The 20637-nt window shown below is 36.6% G+C and overlaps 1 protein-coding gene across 3 annotated transcripts in view; it reads left to right on the top strand.

The window, feature by feature from the left end:
* Positions 1–12135, top strand: part of tie1 (tyrosine kinase with immunoglobulin-like and EGF-like domains 1) — a 50319-nt gene extending 38184 nt beyond the window's left edge. For all 3 annotated transcript variants that reach the window (XM_042514527.2, XM_042514533.2, XM_042514520.2), the window contains 11 exons: positions 1012–1205; positions 1353–1499; positions 2829–2892; positions 3087–3197; positions 6187–6377; positions 7205–7318; positions 8480–8550; positions 9590–9630; positions 9738–9834; positions 9915–10014; positions 10557–12135. In XM_042514527.2, coding sequence (XP_042370461.2) covers positions 1012–1205; positions 1353–1499; positions 2829–2892; positions 3087–3197; positions 6187–6377; positions 7205–7318; positions 8480–8550; positions 9590–9630; positions 9738–9834; positions 9915–10014; positions 10557–10628 — 1202 coding nt within the window. In that variant the 3' untranslated portion in view covers positions 10629–12135. The remainder of the gene's footprint in view (positions 1–1011; positions 1206–1352; positions 1500–2828; positions 2893–3086; positions 3198–6186; positions 6378–7204; positions 7319–8479; positions 8551–9589; positions 9631–9737; positions 9835–9914; positions 10015–10556) is intronic.
* The last annotated feature ends 8502 nt before the right edge of the window (positions 12136–20637 follow it).

Raw genomic sequence — 20637 nt, 5'->3', positions numbered from 1 at the left:
TTACAAAGTGAACAAACTAACAATATTCTTACATGGATCTTATCATAATTCCACTTGTTGCAGCATTTTTTTTCCAATGATAAATAATAATGATAATAATAATAATAAAGTGAACAAATTAAAATGTGTCCTCAGAAATTGCTCTCAAAACAACCTAGTGCAGTATTGCAATACAAGTACAGAACACTACAAATGAGTAATATAATCACATCCACTTTGAAGTGGTGCGATAGCTGAACAAGTCACAACAAATAAAAATAGGTCACAATTACGCTTATTACAGCATTATAGAAAAACTGCTACACAACTTTAAGTGGAATTGAAATTATTGTTGTTCATTTTTAGTAAACTTGTTTAAGTTGAACAAGAAAAAAAAACTCAGTTTCTACTTAATGGAGTAGTAGCATTACAATTAAAAAAAAATATCTGCCACAAATCGTGTTCTGCATTTACGGCCGACAGAAAACAAAGAATCGGGAAGGGCGAATGCTCAAAATAACCAATCCCAATAGATTAAAGAAATGCATTAATCAGGCTTAATACTGATCCTTCTGATTCGATCGGGACATCCCACCTTGTTGTAAGCCTTTCCTCTTTGGGTTGGCTCACAAGGGCTGCAAAAAATGCAATAAAATTTTACTACAATTTCTGTTTTACTACAATGAGTAATCTTTTCAAAATGAATGAGTAAATAATCCAGTGCACTGGCAAAAATCAAAGACATTTTACAGCCTCTTGGACATACTTTTATTTTCCCTTTAAGCTAAAAGTAGCTCCCAGTGGAAAATTTCCCCACTACTGTACTTGCAGCCAATATCGGGGTTTTCCCAGGTGGCGCCTAAGAGGACCACCCACACAGTGACAGGGATTTACTCTGGATAATAATACATAGACAGCCCATTAATCTTCACTGTCTGAAAATCATCTCCGTCTCCCTACTTGGTTTTTCTCTCCATCCTCCACCCTGCCCCTCTGTCCTCCTTCTCCATCTCTCCCCCTTCTGCCAAACAGGCCTTCAGAATTTAACCCCGACCACCCAGGGTGTGGCTGGGAGGCCTGCTGGGGACAGTTACCAACTGTTGGTGGCAGTGGTTGGCTCAGTAACTGTCACCTGTGTGACTATCCTGCTCGCACTGTTGGCTCTTTTCTTTATCCGCAAGACACTGCTCAACCGTCGGCGCACATTCACCTACCAGTCTGGATCGGTAAGGACCTGAATTTTGAAAAACCGAGAGATTTATTGATTCCTGGTTGCGAACACAAGTAATCTTACAGAGCCCAAATGTGTTTTGGGAAAATCTTAGAGAATTTAAATATATGTGCATACATTACCGGGCTGTTTATACCCCCAGGGTGAGGAGACTATTCTGCAGTTTAACTCAGGAACTCTGACGCTGACACGGAGGCCCAAGCCAACACCAGAACCCCTCACTTATCCGATCCTGGAGTGGGAGGACATAAAGTTTGAAGATGTCATTGGAGAAGGCAACTTTGGCCAGGTGTTTAAGCTCTTAATGTACTCTCTGAATATTTTAAATTTCCCCTGAACTAAAAAAATGTGTTTTTCTTATATTTATGTCTCCTGAAATGACCTTGACTATCCTGACTTGTATCTATGCAAAGTTCTTCACTTTAGAGGTGTTTTCCTCATTGCACTACCGAAGAAGGCAATGTCTCTGCACTTCCCTAAATATGAGATTCAGACATACCCCTGTAAGCTAGATAAAATAAGCTATGTCCCTTAAGCCCAGATCAGACCAAAACTTTGCTACAAGATGAAACCTTTATAGACTGTTGCAAAGAAAAATTGCAGTGGTGTGGACTGACCCATCCGCGCTTGACTTAAGCTGGCTGATGGTGTCACCTGCATCCCAGTTTGTCAAATTGCCAGCAGCTGGTTTTAGAAAGTAATGCACATCAGCTATTTCAACTACGGGTCGACTGAAATTAGTTTTTCAGGGCAAATACCGATATTTGGAATCAATATGCATTTGCAATGAAAATGAAAATCATTCTACCAATACTTAAAATAAGTATAGAATAGAATAATTTGGAATATAGCAAACTCCGACACAAAACTTTGTTTGAATGCCTTTGGCAAATGTTTAATCAGAACTGAGACTTTCGGGCCCAATAATTGGCCAGGTCAATAATCTGTTGACCCCTAGATTCAACAGCCAAGTCCGCGGCCAAGTCAGTAAACTGTCCACAGATAGCCTTTTCACTTGCTGTGTTATTCTCTGACAAGGTTCTACAACCACCAACGCTGTGTCAGCCACTGCCAGTGAGCCTTCAAGCTAACAAACAGCATAAACAAATACAAGACTGTATTTAGACTTACCTTTCTGATATGACTGCATGCCAACGATTTCGGTGCACAACAGACTCCTCATCTGAGTCTGTGTCTGACTGAGGCAAAAACATATATGGCTGAATCTCTCTGATATTTCCTCTAACGCTAATGCTAGTCATCTTGGTGTGCACTGCTGTTTTACCTGTCAACCTAGCATGAGCAGAGCTTGAGAAAGCCAAAAGCAAGTGAGACCCACCACAAATGGTGGTGGATTTGTTTTTTAAACTATTTTCTGGGAAAACCATGTTAAACTAAACTCTTGCTTTGACTCAAAAAGATGTCGCAGGTTTTTTTAACTACATTGAAAAAATGTACATATAATAAAGTATATCTACCTTGTTGCTTTTACCTTAAACTAAATATAGTACATAGGCTACTTAAAAACATGTGTGGAGGGTAACTTGAAATGTTTCTCCTTTGACATGCTTTTTTACACTGGATTAAACATTCAATCTAACAACTGTATCAATACCAGGTCATCAAAGCCATGATCAAGAAAGATGGCAACAAAATGAGCGCAGCCATCAAGATGCTAAAAGGTAACTTTGGCATACATTTATGCAAGCACTCACAAAAAATACAGATACTGTACATGCATCACACACAAATACACAGAAAATATTTCCCAGGTGTGGTGCATTTTCTGACTGATGTGAAAATTTCGTTTCAAAGATGCCAAGCTGCTTTGCTTGCACTTTGTCTAACGATGCTGTGCACACTGATCTTCCTGCAGAGTTTGCCTCAGAGAATGACCACAGAGACTTTGCGGGGGAGCTGGAGGTGCTGTGCAAACTAGGCCAGCATCCCAACATCATCAACCTAATAGGAGCTTGTGAAAACAGAGGTAAGTGAGTGACACCTAGTGGCTGTTATGGATATTGATTAGCCTTTGAGTCTTTGCTCTTATAAGTTGCATAAATCTATAGGTTGCTGGGTGCAAAATTACAAAAGCTATATAAATGTTATTTTACCTTGCTTATCTGGGTTCTATGCCTTAAAAATATATTGTATTGCCATTTGGTCGGCACTGGCCAACATTCAGATTCTGCAGGACACTACTTATATGACAGAATAATATACTTGGAAAAATGTACAAAGTGATCCAGTTAACAGAATTCACTATAATGTACACAGTCTCTAATATTTGTTATATATCACAGCATCTTTTTTTTCTTGTCTGGAAGAAAACATGACATGGAAATTTGAAATTTGACGTTATTCATTTTTGGTTATTTTTGTTACTCGGCTACGAGTAGAAATATGCAACCTTCAGTAGACCATTCAAAATACACAGAAAAATACTATACATACAATGCTTTGATCTCTTGGGAGTAGAAGTGACTGTAAATTAATGGACTTCTGAACCAAACTTTTTATATTGTATCATGTTCAATCCAAACAATAATGTTTTCTTACTTTTACAAGAAAACGAAAAAGGACAAGACAATGACCAACAAAAACTAAAACAATGCCACACATACAACATTTGAAAATACAATCCTGACACTACATTGAAGTATTAGACCACATGATTAAAGAATAGTAAAGTAATGACAACAATAGCAAATTGTAAGGCCTTAATTGTTTTTCTTTAATATTTCCATTACTTGTTCAAACATACCACTATTTATCACACCGTTTTCTGCGTGCGGTTTGGAATGTTTGTGACTCGACGGTTTAAATATTGCCTGCTTCACAGACAAAAAAACTGTACCAAAATTAATTGTAGGAGACTCTGCCAGGGGTCCACAACCCCTCCTGCTAAGCTTTGTTGGATCTCTTGATTATAAAATAGAAAATGAAAGTCTGGAGTTTTAATAAGAAATAGGCTATTGTGTCATCAACAAAATTAATTTACAATTAATTTGTAATCCATCCAACCCAAATAATGTCATTCATAGGCTTTCAGTAAGAGGCAAATAGTTTATATTTCATGATGGAATGGAACGCCATGATATGGAACATAAAGGATCGAGTGTAAAATGGAGGAAGAAGAGGAAGGAAGTATGAGGGGAAGAAAGGAAGGAAGGAAGAATTGTTGCGCGAAAGAGGGAAGAAAGAAAAGCAGACTCATAACTTAAGATGGGAAAACAAAGAAGGAAAGAGATCAAGAAGAAAGACATGCTTTCAAAGAGTCATTTTTCTGTGACGTACAATTTGCATGTGCCCTTCCTGTACTGCTGCTCTCATTTCACTCAAGCTGTTCAAATATCTTGTTTCAACAGAGAAAGTGGCTTTCAGTGGTAGCACTAGATGTTACCCAGTTGCTGTTTTTGGCAGTTGGGAAGTTTTCTAATTTTTTTTTCAGATTATAACATTTAGTTTATCCTTTCAGCATATGTCAGTTATTTAAAAAAGGGAAAGATATATGATGTTTTTAGCTCAACGCTAACATAAAACACACAAGCACATACACACACACACACACGCACACACATCTTTCCTACTGAATATAGGAAAGCACAATGATACATATTTCACTGTGCTAATGTGCTTGTTTTGTTTCATTTTGAGCAAAGAAAACTGATTCTGCAGGAAACACAGCATGTCCTGGTTAACATAACCTTTTGTAGCTGAGAAGGAACATAATTGTATTATGTTCCAGGTCTTTGACCATTCTGTCCATCGCCCTGTTACTCTTTCCTTCCACATATGGTTTTAACTAATTGTGTTGGCACTCTCTGCTCCTGGTGAAATCAGCATGAAACCCTTCCAACAAGCACAAATGCCTCATGACCTGTAAGAACTCTGGTTTTGGCTGGAAGCCGCCATCTATTAACAAAGCCTCAAGCATCCGGTTGATGTCCGTGAGGATTTCATGAAAGGTCTGGTTTATCTCTGTCTGGTTTTAGACAGAACTGTTGAAGGCCCAGCCCCTTACCAGCTGTCGCTGGGTGTCCTCGTGGCCGGTTGCAGGTGCAGCCAAGCTCATAGTCACAACTTATGCAGACAGAAAATGAAATGTTTATTTGCAGCAGCCTTAACTCTATTAATCACCATCATACATTGTGTATGCCCCAAAGTGAGTGCAACACATCAAAGATGAGTAAGGGACATTTGCGGCACATTTGTCAGGCGTCCAGTGGTGGAAGAAGTTATCAGGTCCTTTACTTAGGTAAGTGCTAATACCACCCTGTGAAAATACACTGTTACAAGTAAAAGCCCTTAATTTAAAATGTTACTTTAGTAAAAGTAAGAAAGTATCATCAAAAAAAATGTACTTAAAGTATTATATGCAAAAGTACCCTGTACAGAAAAATCTAAGAAAGAAAACAAAAAATGACAAAATTATAAAGACTTAGAAAAAAACACACTAAAAACTTAATTATAAACATTTTTAAAAAATTATAAAATTATAAAAAAGAAAAAACACCCCCCCCCCCAAAAAAAAGACAGAAAAAAAAGCCCAAATAAATGTTTATCAAAACAGTCGCCAATTAATTTTCTGACAGCCCGTTAATTAATTAATCAATTCATGGTTTCAGTTGTACTTGCATAAACAGTTTGGTTATTTGTTTATTAAAAAACATTAAATTTTATAAAGTCTTCTTATATTTTAATGCAAAAATCTGTAAGGTAATTAAAACTTTCAGATGAATGTAGTGAAGTAAAACTCACAATATTCCTCTGAAATGTAGTGGAGTAAAAGTACAAAGTTACATGAAAAGAAAATACTCAAGTAAAGTACAAGTACCTCAAATTTGTACTTAACTACAGTACTTGAGTAAATGTATTTAGTTACATCCCACTTCCCACCACTGACGCTGTCCATACAGGATTTTATATAACAGATTAACTTTTCTTCTATGTTACTCCCTCTCTGTGTTCTCCAGGTTACCTGTACATAGCCATCGAATACGCTCCCTATGGTAACCTTCTAGACTTTCTGAGAAAGAGTCGAGTGTTGGAGACCGATCCTGCCTTCGCCAAGGAACATGGCACCGCTTCCACTCTCACCTCCCAGCAGCTGCTGCAGTTTGCTGTAGATGTGGCAACAGGGATGCACTACCTAAGTGACAAACAGGTGAGAGGAGAAAGAACGTGTATGTGTGAGGATGCTTGTAATTGTTTTGGGGGTTTTTTACCTCTCATAGCAGGCTTTTCATCAAGTTGCCCCATGACAGTTGATATTGAGAAAGTATTTAAATGACTTAAATTATTTTTAAAAAAAGCTAACTGAATTATTTGCAAAGATTTGATAAAAATACTAATTTGGCACAAGAGTAACAATGTTGGAAAACCTATCTATTTCTTACTAATTGAGACACGATCAAAATAATACACAAACTACCCTAATTACCTAATAAGTATTGTACTTTGGTGTATTTTGGTGATGATGTAATAAAGATGAAAGCATTACAAGTTCAGTGATTGAAATGAAGCTGCAATAAATTAGCTATTCATTTTAAATGTTGCATCATTTGCCCATTTCAAGTAATAACTAAAAGGTCAATTATGTAATTGTGTTACATTACTCAAGACATTATTATATTAGAAGCTTGTTTATACCTTTAACCATGTAGGGTATTTTATGATGCTTGCTTGAGCTATTAAATCATCCAGATCCAGATATGAAATATTCAGAAACTACGCTGTCTTTAAGAAACATTTAAAAAAAAATCCTTTTCAATATACTATACATTGGCTCATCATAAAAACATGTCGAAGCTATAATTAAAATAACACAACAAAAATACATGAAAAATGAAGAAAATGTTTAATTACGCTACAAAGATATAATTTCTGTTCAACCACATACTCATTATGTTTCTGTGAAATGATTCATGCATTAAGCCCAATGTTTATTATAAGTAGTAAAGCATCTCCTCTTCTCCAATCTCTTGGCTCTAGTTCATCCACAGGGATTTGGCAGCCAGGAACGTCCTTGTAGGGGACAGCCTTGTGGCAAAGATAGCAGACTTTGGCCTGTCCCGTGGAGAGGAAGTTTACGTTAAGAAGACAATGGTGAGTGGTGAGGTCATAAACTGTTGTACTTTTTTCAGACAAACAGCCAGCAGAGGGCACTAGTTGTTTGCAAGGTATTCCATGTGTTTCCACTTTAACTAATGCTATTGACAACAGCTGCCATTACATCGGTTGTTATATTGTGCACATTCCCCACATGTTGAAGACAATTACTCAAAGGTCTTCTGTGAAATAAAGGAAGACTAATCAGTTGCACAGACAAACTGCAACAGACATTTAACAGTAGGTATGTTTGAAACCAAAGTGCAATATCGTCTGTCAGTCAATTTGTTGTGTGCTGCACAACTGTTACTGCATTATCAGTATATCATGTGAAAAAGACCCGAACTGCAATGATTAATCAGTTGATTGTCTACTATTAAATTAATTGGCAGCTATTTTAACCCCTTTGAAACCTGAGCAAATTGACTTGATTTCTTTTAAAATCACAGGAAGAAAGCAATGAGCAACTTTTGAAGAAATTACCTCAGAATTTCCAAGAAATTAGTAAAAAGTACAAAAAAATATGTGTAATTTTGGGGGAAAAAAGTTAAGTAAATTGAAAAAAACAAGCAAACAAGTACATGACCTAGAAAAAGTTCTTAATAATGGATTAATCGGTTTAAATAATTAAAAAATAATAAAGGCAAAAATTCTCATATTCCAGCCTCTTATATGTGAATACTTTGGGAAACAACTTTTTGTTTTCTTTTTTTTTAACCTTTATCTTACCTTTTGTTTGACCAAATAATGAATCAAAAGATTATCGTCAGTTAAACAGTTGTTTGTTGCAGTCTCTTATTATTTTAATAACTTATTTTAAAGAATAATTACTGACTGCTAGAAAGAGTTATTGCAAGCTGAAAATTATTAACTGGTATGTCCAATTAAATGTCCAAGGTTTCGTTTTATAAATTTAATTTGTTTTTTTTGTTTGTTTGTTTTTTTGTTGTTTTTTTATTACAGACAGTAAATGAGAGATTCTGATTATATATGTAAATACCTTCAACTGCAGCATTTTGTGTGCAGTAATAGTACTGTGGTTTACTTATTTACCTGTATCTTTATTTATTCTTTTTTTATTTTATTTTTTAATATCCACAATCAGACTCCACGTGTTAGCATGGCAGAAAGTGTCACATAAATCTGTTTGGCTTTCAGGGGAGGCTGCCTGTACGCTGGATGGCCATTGAGTCCTTGAACTACAGCGTGTACACGACCAAGAGTGATGTGTGAGTTAACAGTTTAGCTTTTCAACTAACTATATACCTGACTTAAACTAATGCACTCACTGCAGCACTTGGGGTTTTTCAAGGCAGGCAATGCTCACATTTTTTTCTACACAGGAGCTTCAATTATGTCTGCATTAAATTGCTACACTAAAAATGCAAAAAGAAAAAAAATTGGGGCATATTGAGTGACATGGCATGCCGCTGACTTTGCAAACAAATCATCCCCCTGTCGCTGGCAGAGTGATAAGGGTGTGTTGTGTAACTGATAAGCCCAACCAGGAAGCTTTGGGTACACCTTAGCAGACAGGCTGAGACGTTGGTCTGTCAACTGAAGCCTATTTATACACAGTGGAGACTGAGCTTGAAGAACGAGGGACAGCTAACGGAATAAGTGTGAAGACTGCCTGTGGGGTCAGAAAGAGTCGTAAACAATGGCAAGAGAAACAAGTGGGAGACGCAGAGCAAGATCTTAAAGCTAGAGCACATTTTAAAAATAGACTAAGACACCAACAAAACAATCAACACTTGCCTCCTCATGTAATCTACCACAAAGTTGTGTAACAGTTGAAACAAGTGGTTTTTCTCATGAATTATGTTGCTAATCAGATCTCAGGCAAGACGAAGGTTTCATGTTGTTGAGACACTTGGTGGTTCTTATCAGTTTCCGCATATTGAAGTAAATATGCATTTTAACCATTAAAATAAAATGGAATCATTGTATTTCCATGCACATTGATTTGGTTATAGAAATGTTCAAATGGGGTCTGCATTTTCCCATGCAATGCTTTGTGAAGTAAAGTAAATTAAAAATCTGGACAATTTACACACAGTAGCAGCCTTTCTAGTTTCATAATACATGCAATTTAATGGATTAAAAATATTTAATCATTTATTGTATACGTAGATTAACAGGTATGAAATAATGCTAGTTTCTTAGCGTGAAGTAAATGATGATATTCAGGTGTGACTAATAAAACTCTTAGATTTTCTTTCTATGTTTCTCCTTATTTACAAACATTTCTGTCCTTGCATCTCGTAGGTGGTCTTTTGGTGTTCTTCTCTGGGAAATTGTAAGCTTGGGTAAGTAAAAACTCAGTCAAACAAGATGGCAAGGATCCTCACTATTGCTTGACCCACAATCACTATCAACATGTTAAATGTATTTTTCTCCGTCGTGTGTGCTTCAGGTGGCACACCGTATTGTGGTATGACGTGCGCAGAGCTTTATGAAAAACTGCCACAAGGCTACAGGATGGAGAAACCCAAAAACTGTGATGATGAGGTGTAAGTAGCTGATGAGTAGCTAATTCCATCTTTCGTTCCTCCGTCCTTCCCAATTCATCAATGTCTCTTCCTATGTCCAGCTATGAGCTGATGAAGCAGTGCTGGAGGGATCGGCCCTATGAGAGACCCCCTTTCTCCCAAATCTCTGTCCAGCTCAACAGGATGCAGGAGGCCAGGAAGGTAATGCTGCATTCACACAATGTCAGCAGAGAAAGAGGGATAGGGAAATGTCGTGCTGGTAGTCAGTGGGAGAGTGGGGCAGGTCATGCCTTTGCCATCCTGGGAAAACAAAGAAATACACCGTAGGGGAACTGAAAATGATTATTCATTTTCAGTTCTAACTGAAAATGCCATATGAAATGCCGCCACCTTACAAATGCCATATGAAATGCCGCCACCTTTGCTATTTTTGCCATGAACTTAGAATTAACAGCGTGATAACCTACACGAGTGTTGCCATGTTTGTGGTTTACATTACACAAATCCAAAAGTACATTACAGCCTGAGTTATTCTCCATTAACGCACATTTTACATAGGCAAATATGTAAACAAAAATGTTCCTGACATAGCAGGTTGTCCATTCAAATGAGTGATTAAAAAACAAGTACAGTTGACTGTAGACACAGATGGAGCCATCATACCTCTAGCGTACCTGCCTAATACCCTGACATTTTGATTGTGTTTTAAAATCTTAAATTACAAGCTTCTCTCCATTTCCCAGGCTTACGTGAACATGGCTCTCTTTGAGAACTTCACCTACGCTGGGATAGACGCCACAGCCGAGGAGGCCTGACTACCAGCCCCCCCAGACCCTACCATGCCATGTAGCTCCAAGAGGAAAACCCGAGGATGGTCGCCACGTTACTGCCGCCACCCTGCACCTCAACGTAGAGACAGGAGGACCAGGCGCTCTTCCAAAACCACCCAGCTATAGATGGAGGACTGTGAAAGGACACTTTGTGGAGGTCCTCTTTGTAAAAAGAGATGAGAAGTATCGCTGGGCATTGGATTTAGAGATGCAATTGCTTCTGACCTTTCTGGAAATTCTGACCCCTTACTAGAAAAAATAAGACACAGCAGATAAAAAGACACAACATTGACAACTTTTACAGAAGTTACAATGGTGGACCCTTTTTTTTCTGAATTTTGAGGGGAAGATGCAAATAAGGAGCTATGTGACTTGCTGAAACACCACAGGGTCTGTGGGGTGTCGACGCTGGACTTTATTTTCCCTCCATTGCTGTAAATGGAAAGGAAATCTTTTCATGAAGATGAAATTAAAAGGACACAGTTTGGATCGCAAATATTCAGGTTCTCAGACTGTGAAAAAAAAGGATGAAAGACATACAATGTAGCACTTAAAACCAGCCTCATTTATGCCATCTGTGTCTTTTATTGTTTGCCTCTCACTGCCATGTGAATGTAACTACTACTGTATATATTTTGTCTCTCTTTACAGGTATTAAAGCCTCCTATTCGAAAGTAGCCAGAGTTTAGGACTAATGTAAATGCATTAGGGCTGTCAGCGTTGGCACGTAAACCACGATGCAATTAAAGCCCATACATAATGCGTTTTTTGTAATCTCGTTAATACCTGGCTGACAATAAGCTGTAAAGGGCTGCGTTTTAAAGCAAAAGCTATGATACTTCTATAATATGAAACTAGACCTGGGGAATCCAGGGGTACCAAACATGTCATGCTAGCTTCTTGGGAAGGGGCAAAATTTTGGCGATGGAAAAACGGCATGGCCATTTCACAGGAGTCCCTTGATTTCTCTATTCCAGATATCTGAATGAAAATGGGTTCTATAGGTACCCATGAGTCTCGTCTTTACAAACATACACACTCTATGCTAGTCCCATACAGTTTTTTTGTTGTAATTTGATTGCTGATCAAAACAATCTGGTAAGAATTGCTTAACCTTGTCAATATGGACTTCATAACGGTTTGGTAATGCAAAATAATTGACTGTCAAAACATGTAATAAAAAAAAAAAAAGAATCCCAATTAACAGTTGAAACTCTGCAATTTATCACAATTTGAGAAATGAATCGTTTGACAGCCCTAAAATGCATTGCAGATGGATGCTCCTTGTGTTGCATGCAAAGTTCCAAAACACAGTAACTGTTATAGAAAATAGATAGAAAATGCTAGTAATAGAGGGCAAATACCAGCTATCAACACTATAGTTTACCTTTTACACTACCTATCACAATGTATGGTAATATATCTATTATATAAGAATGTACAGTATGTTTTCATAAACTGGTTCCTTGAATAAAGGTTTTGCATATGGTGACTGGAGTCCAGTTTCCAGCTATAAACTGCAGTTTCCGTGACACTGAGGATGTTGACTTTGGTAAATACTATTGTGTTTTTGTTGTTGTTGTTGCTGGCCTGCTTAATAGTGACCATGGTGGAAACCACACGCTGGCTGCTGGGGGCCCAAGTGTCCTCGGAGAGTTCAGGAACACTGATCTCCCCTGCTGCACTGAGCTGATCTGTCACTGAGTTTCCTCCACAAACCAACCGCAGGCATAGAACTGTCCGTCAAACACGGTGTCAGTGGGCCAGCTTCCTGAGGACTCCCACACAAAGACACCCACTATACAGCAACACAAATGTGTAATAAGGGAACAAGAGCATCATGAAATTTATTTTTATCCCCCATCTGACAGAGAGCTAAACAATTATTTTGAGTATAAAACACTAGCTCTATAGGCACCACTGTAACCCCATTTATGAACTCAGCATTTTGTTCCTTAGCCTATTCCTAGATTTGGAAACATAGTGATATGGAAAGGCAAATATATGGAAAAATTTCAAATTAATTTGACCTGTGTTTAAATTGCTAAATCAAGGGAAAAAATAACAAACCAATAATTCCATTTATATTTTTGTGTAGTGTAGCCACTCAGTCTGTAGATATGTTGGATTTCAATTTTGATTTTTCCACTATTTAAATCACAAAAATCCTTTTAAAGAGACCCTATTGAAATGTGTGCTTTGTATTTGTAGTTTGCCAAACAACTTTAAGACCAAACAACTTTGGCGGATTAAAACTAAATATACCAGAATATCAATAGGAACTTCTAAAATCAAGTATATTTAGTGTGGTTGACATGTTTGGAAGCATGTATGTAAAGTTACATATGGTCTATGCATAGCTTTAACATTGTCATGAACAGCTAATGGAGATACACAGAAGAGGATTAGGCCCACATGTGAAAAATATATATGACATCTGAGATTATAGTCAGAATACTGACCATTCTGACTTCATTCCCACCATTTCAAGAGTTTATGCAGAATCCAGAAAGTAAAGTTCCCAGAACAAAGGGAATTCTGGAAAATCTGACTTTAACTCCATTATTATAAACTCTGTTGTAACCTTCAAACTTTACCTTCAAAGACTCCTGTTCAGTCTTAAATGACTGGATTGGTATCCAGTGGTCCTCCTTGAATTATGAGATTACTAGCATTTAGTCCAAACTCATCAAGCCCAAATATCAACACAAAGATGTCTCAGTCTCTTCTGAAATATAAAATAAAAAATGACATCATTGTTTAAGTGAGTCATCTATTGCCAATCTTGTTTGCAGTGTTGTGAATGGCTGTTTGGCTTAGTAGGCTTATTGTTTTAGAAACCTTATCAGTTCTAACAGAAAAAACATCCAAAAAAATTATGCATAACCTGTTTACAAAGAACAGTTTCATCAAACCCTGAAGCCCCAGCCATCAAAGCTCCAGTATGTTGACAGACTAGAGATTGTATCACCCTGTGGCATGCACCCATCTGCAGAAAAATATGTTTTCCTGGTACCTGGTTTTGTAACGCTACAGTGAAATGGTTACATCTCTGGTCTGTGCTGCAAGATAGAGGCTGAAGATAAGGCGTCTGCCACTTACATTTACTGTCATTAATGATTAAGCTGACTAATTATGTTTGAATAATAATCATTATAAGTCTGTGAAATGGGCTAATTTGAAAAACAAAATAATTTGGTTTTTGGCCATGTCATATTTTGACATTTTATTCCATTCTATAGTTTGGCATTTTCAGTCATTTTTTCAACATGCTATATTATGGTGTTTTTGGCCTTTTTTGTAACATTCTACACAATGGCATTTTTCAGCATTTTATTTTATGCTGTTTTCAGCGGTTATTTTGGCCATGGCATATTTTGATGATTTTTTGCTATACAGTAGTTTGCCATTTTCTGTCATTATTTCAACATGATATATTTTGGGGGTTTTGGTGTTTTTTGCAACAGTATATGCTATGGCATGTCTCTACACTCTATTTCATAAATTTTTCAGCTGTTTTAAGGACATGTCATGTTTTGACATTTTTAGCCTTGCCTTTTTTGTCATTTTTTCAACATGCTATGTCATGGTGGTTTTGGCCATCACTGCAACATTCTATGCTATTGTGTGTTTTGACACAGTATTTTATGCTGTTTTGAGGTATTTTCAGCTGTTTTCTTCACATGTCATATTTTCACATTTTTGGTCAGCCTTGCCTTCTCGCTTGTTTTTTCAGCATGTAATATTATGATGTTTTGTTTGGGGTTTTTTTGCCGTTTTTGCAACATTCGCTATGGCGTGTCTTGGCAAGCTATTTTAGGCTGTTTGAGTTGTTTTCAGCTGGTTTTGTGACATGTCATATTTTGAAATTTTTAGCAATATGGTATCCTTCCCTTTTTGGGTCATTTTTTCAACATGCATTATTATGTTGTTTTTAGCCCTTTGTCCAGCTTTCTATGATATGGCATGTATTGACAGAGTATTTCATACTAATTTGAAGTGTTTTACGGCTGTTTTTGGGACATGTCATATTTTGACATTTTTAGTCAAACTATAGCCTTGCCTTTTTGGTCATTTTTTCAATAAGCATTATTATTGTATTATTGGTTGTTTTTGCAACATTCTATGCTATGGTGTGTATTGACAGAATAATTTATGCTGTTTTGAGGAGTTTTCAACTGTTTTTGGGACATGCAACATTTTGACATTTTTGCCTGATTATCGACTATTATCGTCTCTTTAGCCGTTTTTGAAACAAACTATGCTATGGCATGTCTGGGCATGGCATTTTGTTGTGTTTCGAAGTGTTTTCAGCTGTTTTTGGGACATGTCATTTTTTGACATTTTTGCCTTACTATAGTATTGCCTTTTTGGTCATTTTTTATACATGCACTGCTATGGTGTTTTTGGCCATTTTTGCAACAAACTATGCAATGGCATGTCTGGGCATGGTATTTTATGCTGTTTTTAGTTGTTTTCAGCCGTTTTTGTGGCACGCATTTTTTGACATATTTGCCTTACTATAGCCTTGCCTTTTTGGTCAATTTTTCAGCATACATTATTATGGTGTTTTTGGTCGTTTCTGCAACAAACTATGCTATGGCGTGTCTCTGCACGCTATTTCATGCTGTTTTGAGATATTTTCAGCTGTTTTTATGACATGCATTTTTTTGACATTTTTGTCTTACTATAGCCTTGCCTTTTTGGTCATTTTTTATACATGCACTACTATGGTGTTTTTGGCCATTTTTGCAACAAACTGTGCTATGGCATGTCTGTGAATGGTATTTTGTTGTGTTTTGAAATATTGTCAGCTGTTTTTCGGATATGTCATTTTTTGACATTTTGCCTTACTATAGCCTTGCCTTTTTGGTCAATTTTTCAGCATACATTATTATGGTGTTTTTGGTCGTTTCTGCAACAAACTATGCTATGGCATGTCTGTGCATGGTATTTTGTTGTGTTTTGAAGAGTTTTCAGCTGTTTTTAGGACATGTCATTTTTTGACATTTTTACCTTACTATAGCCTTGCCTTTTCGGTCATTTTTTAAACATGCACTATTGTGGTGTGTTTGGCCATTTTTGCAACAAACTATGCTATGGCGTGTCTCTGCATGGTGTTTTATGCTGTTTTGAGTTGTTATCAGCTGTTTTTATGACATGTCATTTTTGGACATTTTTGCCTTACTATAGCCTTGCCTTTTTGATCGTTTTTTTTTCAGCATACACTATAATGGTCTTTTTGGCTGTTTTTGCAACAAACTACGCTATGGCGTGTCTGGGCATGGTATTTTGTTGTGTTTTGAAATATTTTTAGCTGTGTTTGGGACATTTTTTGATTGTTTTTTTTCAGCATACACTATTATGGTCTTTTTGGCCGTTTTTGCAACAAACTACGCTATGGCATGTCTGGGCATGGCATTTTGTTGTGTTTCGAAGTGTTTTCAGCTGTTTTTGGGACATGTCATTTTTTGACATTTTTGCCTTACTATAGCCTTGCCTTTTTGGTCATTTTTTATACATGCACTGCTATGGTGTTTTTGGCCATTTTTGCAACAAACTATGCAATGGCATGTCTGGGCATGGCATTTTATGCTGTTTTTAGTTGTTTTCAGCCGTTTTTGTGGCACGCATTTTTTGACATATTTGCCTTACTATAGCCTTGCCTTTTTGGTCAATTTTTCAGCATACATTATTATGGTGTTTTTGGTCGTTTCTGCAACAAACTATGCTATGGTGTGTCTCTGCACGCTATTTCATGTCTTACTATAGCCTTGCCTTTTTGGTCATTTTTTATACATGCACTACTATGGTGTTTTTGGCCATTTTTGCAACAAACTGTGCTATGGCATGTCTGTGAATGGTATTTTGTTGTGTTTTGAAATATTGTCAGCTGTTTTTCGGATATGTCATTTTTTGACATTTTTGCCTTACTATAGCCTTGCCTTTTCGGTCATTTTTTAAACATGCACTACTGTGGTGTGTTTGGCCATTTTTGCAACAAACTATGCTATGGCGTGTCTCTGCATGGTGTTTTATGCTGTTTTGAGTTGTTATCAGCTGTTTTTATGACATGTCATTTTTGGACATTTTTGCCTTACTATAGCCTTGCCTTTTTGATCGTTTTTTTCAGCAATTACTTTTTTCTCATTAATAATGACTTTTTTCTCGTTAATAATGAGTTTAATCTCGTAAATAATGACTTTTTTCTAATTAATAATGACTTTTGTCTCGTTAATAATGAGTTTAATCTCGTAAATAATGACTTTTTTCTCATTAATAATGACTTTTTTCTCGTTAATAATGATTTTTTTCTCGTAACTAATGACTTTAATCTCGTAAATAATATATATATTTTTTTTCCTTAATGTGGCCCTAATCCTCCGCCGTAGGCATGGTATTTTGTTCTGTTTTGAAATATTTTCAGCTGTTTTTGGGACATTTCAATTTTTGACATTTTTGCCTTACTATAGCCTTGCCTTGCCTTTTTGGTCATTTTTTAGACATGCACAACTATGGTGTTCTTGGCCATTTTTGCAACAAACTATGCAATGGCATGTCATTTCAGCTGTTTTTGGGACATGTCATTTTTTGACATTTTTGCCTTACTATAGTCTTGCCTTTTTGGTCATTTTCTCAGCATGCATTATTATGGTGTTTTTGGTCGTTTCTGCAACAAACTATGCTATGGTGTGTCTCTGCACGCTCTTTTATGCTGGTTTGAGTTGTTTTTGGCTGTTTTTGGGACATGTCATTTTTTGACATTTTTGCCTTACTATAGTCTTGCCTTTTTGGTCATTTTTTAAACATGCACTACAATGGTGTTTTTGGCCATTTTTCCAACAAACTATGCTATGGCATGTCTCTGCACGCTATTTTATGTTGTTTTGAAGAGTTTCGCGCTGTTTTTGGGACATGTCATTTTTGACATTTTTGCCTTACTGTAGCCTTGCCTTTTTGGTCATTTTCTCAGCATGCATTATTATTCTGTTTTTGGCCATTTTTCCAACAAACTGTGCTATGGCGTGTGTCTGCACGCTATTTTATGCGGTTTTGAGATGTTTTCAACTGTTTTTGGGACATGTCATTTTTTGACATTTTTGCCTTACTATAGCCTTGCCTTTTTGGTCATTTTTTAAACATGCACTACAATGGTGTTTTTGGTCATTTTTGCAACAAACTATGCAATGCCATGTTGCGGCATGGTTTTTTGTTGTGTTTTCAAGAGTTTTCAACTGTTTTTGGGACATGTCATTTTTTGACATTTTTGCCTTACTATAGCCTTGCCTTTTTGGTCATTTTCTCAGCACACATTATTATGGTGTTTTTGGTCGTTTCTGCAACAAAATATGCTATGGAGTGTGTCTGCATGCAATTTCATGTTGTTTTGAGATGTTTTCAGCTGTTTTTGGGACATGTCATTTTTTTGACATTTTTGCCTTACTATAGCCTTGCCTTTTGGTCATTTTTTAAACATGCACTACTATGGTGTTTTTGGCCATTTTTCCAACAAACTATGCTATGGCGTGTCTCTGCACGCTTTTTTATGTTGTTTTGAAGAGTTTTCAGCTGTTTTTGGGACATGTCATTTTTTGATATTTTTGCCTTACTATAGTCTTGCCTTTCTGGTCATTTTTTAAACATGCACTACTATGGTGTTTTTGGCCATTTTTCCAACAAACTATGCTATGGCGTGTCTCTGCACGCTATTTTATGCTGTTTTGAGATGTTTTCAACTGTTTTTGGGACATGCCAATTTTTGGCATTTTTGCCTTACTATAGCCTTGCCTTTTTGATCATTTTTTAAACATGCACTACAATGGTGTTTTTGGTCATTTTTGCAACAAACTATGCAATGGCATGTCGCTGCATGGTTTTTTGTTGTGTTTTGAAGAGTTTTCAGCTGTTTTTGGGACATGTCATTTTTTGACATTTTTGCCTTACTATAGCCTTGCCTTTTTGGTCATTTTTTAAACATGCACTTCTGTGGTATTTTTGGCCATTTTTGCAACAAACTATGCTATGGCATGTGTGGGCGTGGTATTTTGTTGTGTTTTGAAGAGTTTTCAGCTGTTTTTGGGACATGTCATTTTTTGACATTTTTGCCTTACTATAGTCTTGCCTTTTGGTCATTTTTTAAACATGCACTACAATGGTGTTTTTGGTCATTTTTGCAACAAACTATGCAATGGCATGTCGCTGCATGGTTTTTTGTTGTGTTTTGAAGAGTTTTCAGCTGTTTTTGGGACATGTCATTTTTTGACATTTTTGCCTTACTATAGCCTTGCCTTTTTGGTCATTTTTTAAACATGCACTTCTGTGGTATTTTTGGCCATTTTTGCAACAAACTATGCTATGGCATGTGTGGGCGTGGTATTTTGTTGTGTTTTGAAGAGTTTTCAGCTGTTTTTGGGACATGTCATTTTTTGACATTTTTGCCTTACTATAGTCTTGCCTTTTGGTCATTTTTTAAACATGCACTACAATGGTGTTTTTGGTCATTTTTGCAACAAACTATGCAATGGCATGTCGCTGCATGGTTTTTTGTTGTGTTTTGAAGAGTTTTCAGCTGTTTTTGGGACATGTCATTTTTTGACATTTTTGCCTTACTATAGCCTTGCCTTTTTGGTCATTTTTTAAACATGCACTTCTGTGGTATTTTTGGCCATTTTTGCAACAAACTATGCTATGGCATGTGTGGGCGTGGTATTTTGTTGTGTTTTGAAGAGTTTTCAACTGTTTTTGGGACATGTCATTTTTTGACATTTTTGCCTTACTATAGCCTTGCCTTTTTGGTCATTTTCTCAGCACACATTATTATGGTGTTTTTGGTCGTTTCTGCAACAAAATATGCTATGGAGTGTGTCTGCATGCAATTTCATGTTGTTTTGAGATGTTTTCAGCTGTTTTTGGGACATGTCATTTTTTGACATTTTTGCCTTACTATAGCCTTGCCTTTTGGTCATTTTTTAAACATGCACTACTATGGTGTTTTTGGTCATTTTTCCAACAGACTATGCTATGGCGTGTCTCTGCACGCTATTTTATGTTGTTTTGAAGAGTTTTCAGCTGTTTTTGGGACATGTCATTTTTTTTGACATTTTTGCCTTACTATAGTCTTGCCTTTTTGGTCATTTTTTAAACATGCACTACTATCGTGTTTTTGGCCATTTTTCCAACAGACTATGCTATGGCGTGTCTCTGCACGCTATTTTATGTTGTTTTGAGATGTTTTCAGCTGTTTTTGGGACATGTCATTTTTTGACATTTTTGCCTTACTATAGCCTTGCCTTTTTGGTCATTTTTTCAGCATGCGTTATTGTGGTGTTATTGGTCATTTCTGCAACAAACTATGCTATGGCGTGTCTCTGCACGCTATTTTATGTTGTTTTGAAGAGTTTCGAGCTGTTTTTGGGACATGTCATTTTTTGACATTTTTGCCTTACTATAGTCTTGCCTTTTTGGTAATTTTTTAAACATGCACTACTATGGTGTTTTTGGCCATTTTTCCAACAAACTATGCTATGGCGTGTCTCTGCACGCTATTTTATGCTGTTTTGAGATGTTTTCAACTGTTTTTGGGACATGTCATTTTTTGACATTTTTGCCTTACTATAGTCTTGCCTTTTTGGTCATTATTCAAACATGCACTACTATGGTGTTTTTGGCCATTTTTCCAACAAACTATGCTATGCGTGTCTCTGCACGCTTTTTTATGTTGTTTTGAAGAGTTTTCAGCTGTTTTTGGGACATGTCATTTTTTGACATTTTTGCCTTACTATAGTCTTGCCTTTTTGGTCATTTTTTAAACATGCACTACTATGGTGTTTTTGGCCATTTTTCCAACAAACTATGCTATGGCGTGTCTCTGCACGCTATTTTATGCTGTTTTGAGATGTTTTCAACTGTTTTTGGGACATGCCAATTTTTGACATTTTTGCCTTACTATAGCCTTGCCTTTTTGGTCGTTTTCTCAGCATGCATTATTATGGTG

This window comes from Plectropomus leopardus, chromosome 5, assembly GCF_026936395.1.
Source record: "Plectropomus leopardus strain MGB_pleo_1.0 chromosome 5, ASM2693639v1, whole genome shotgun sequence".
NCBI lineage: Eukaryota > Metazoa > Chordata > Actinopteri > Perciformes > Serranidae > Plectropomus > Plectropomus leopardus.
Note: the sequence above shows the minus strand (reverse complement) of the source record. Positions and strands in the feature narration are given on the sequence as shown.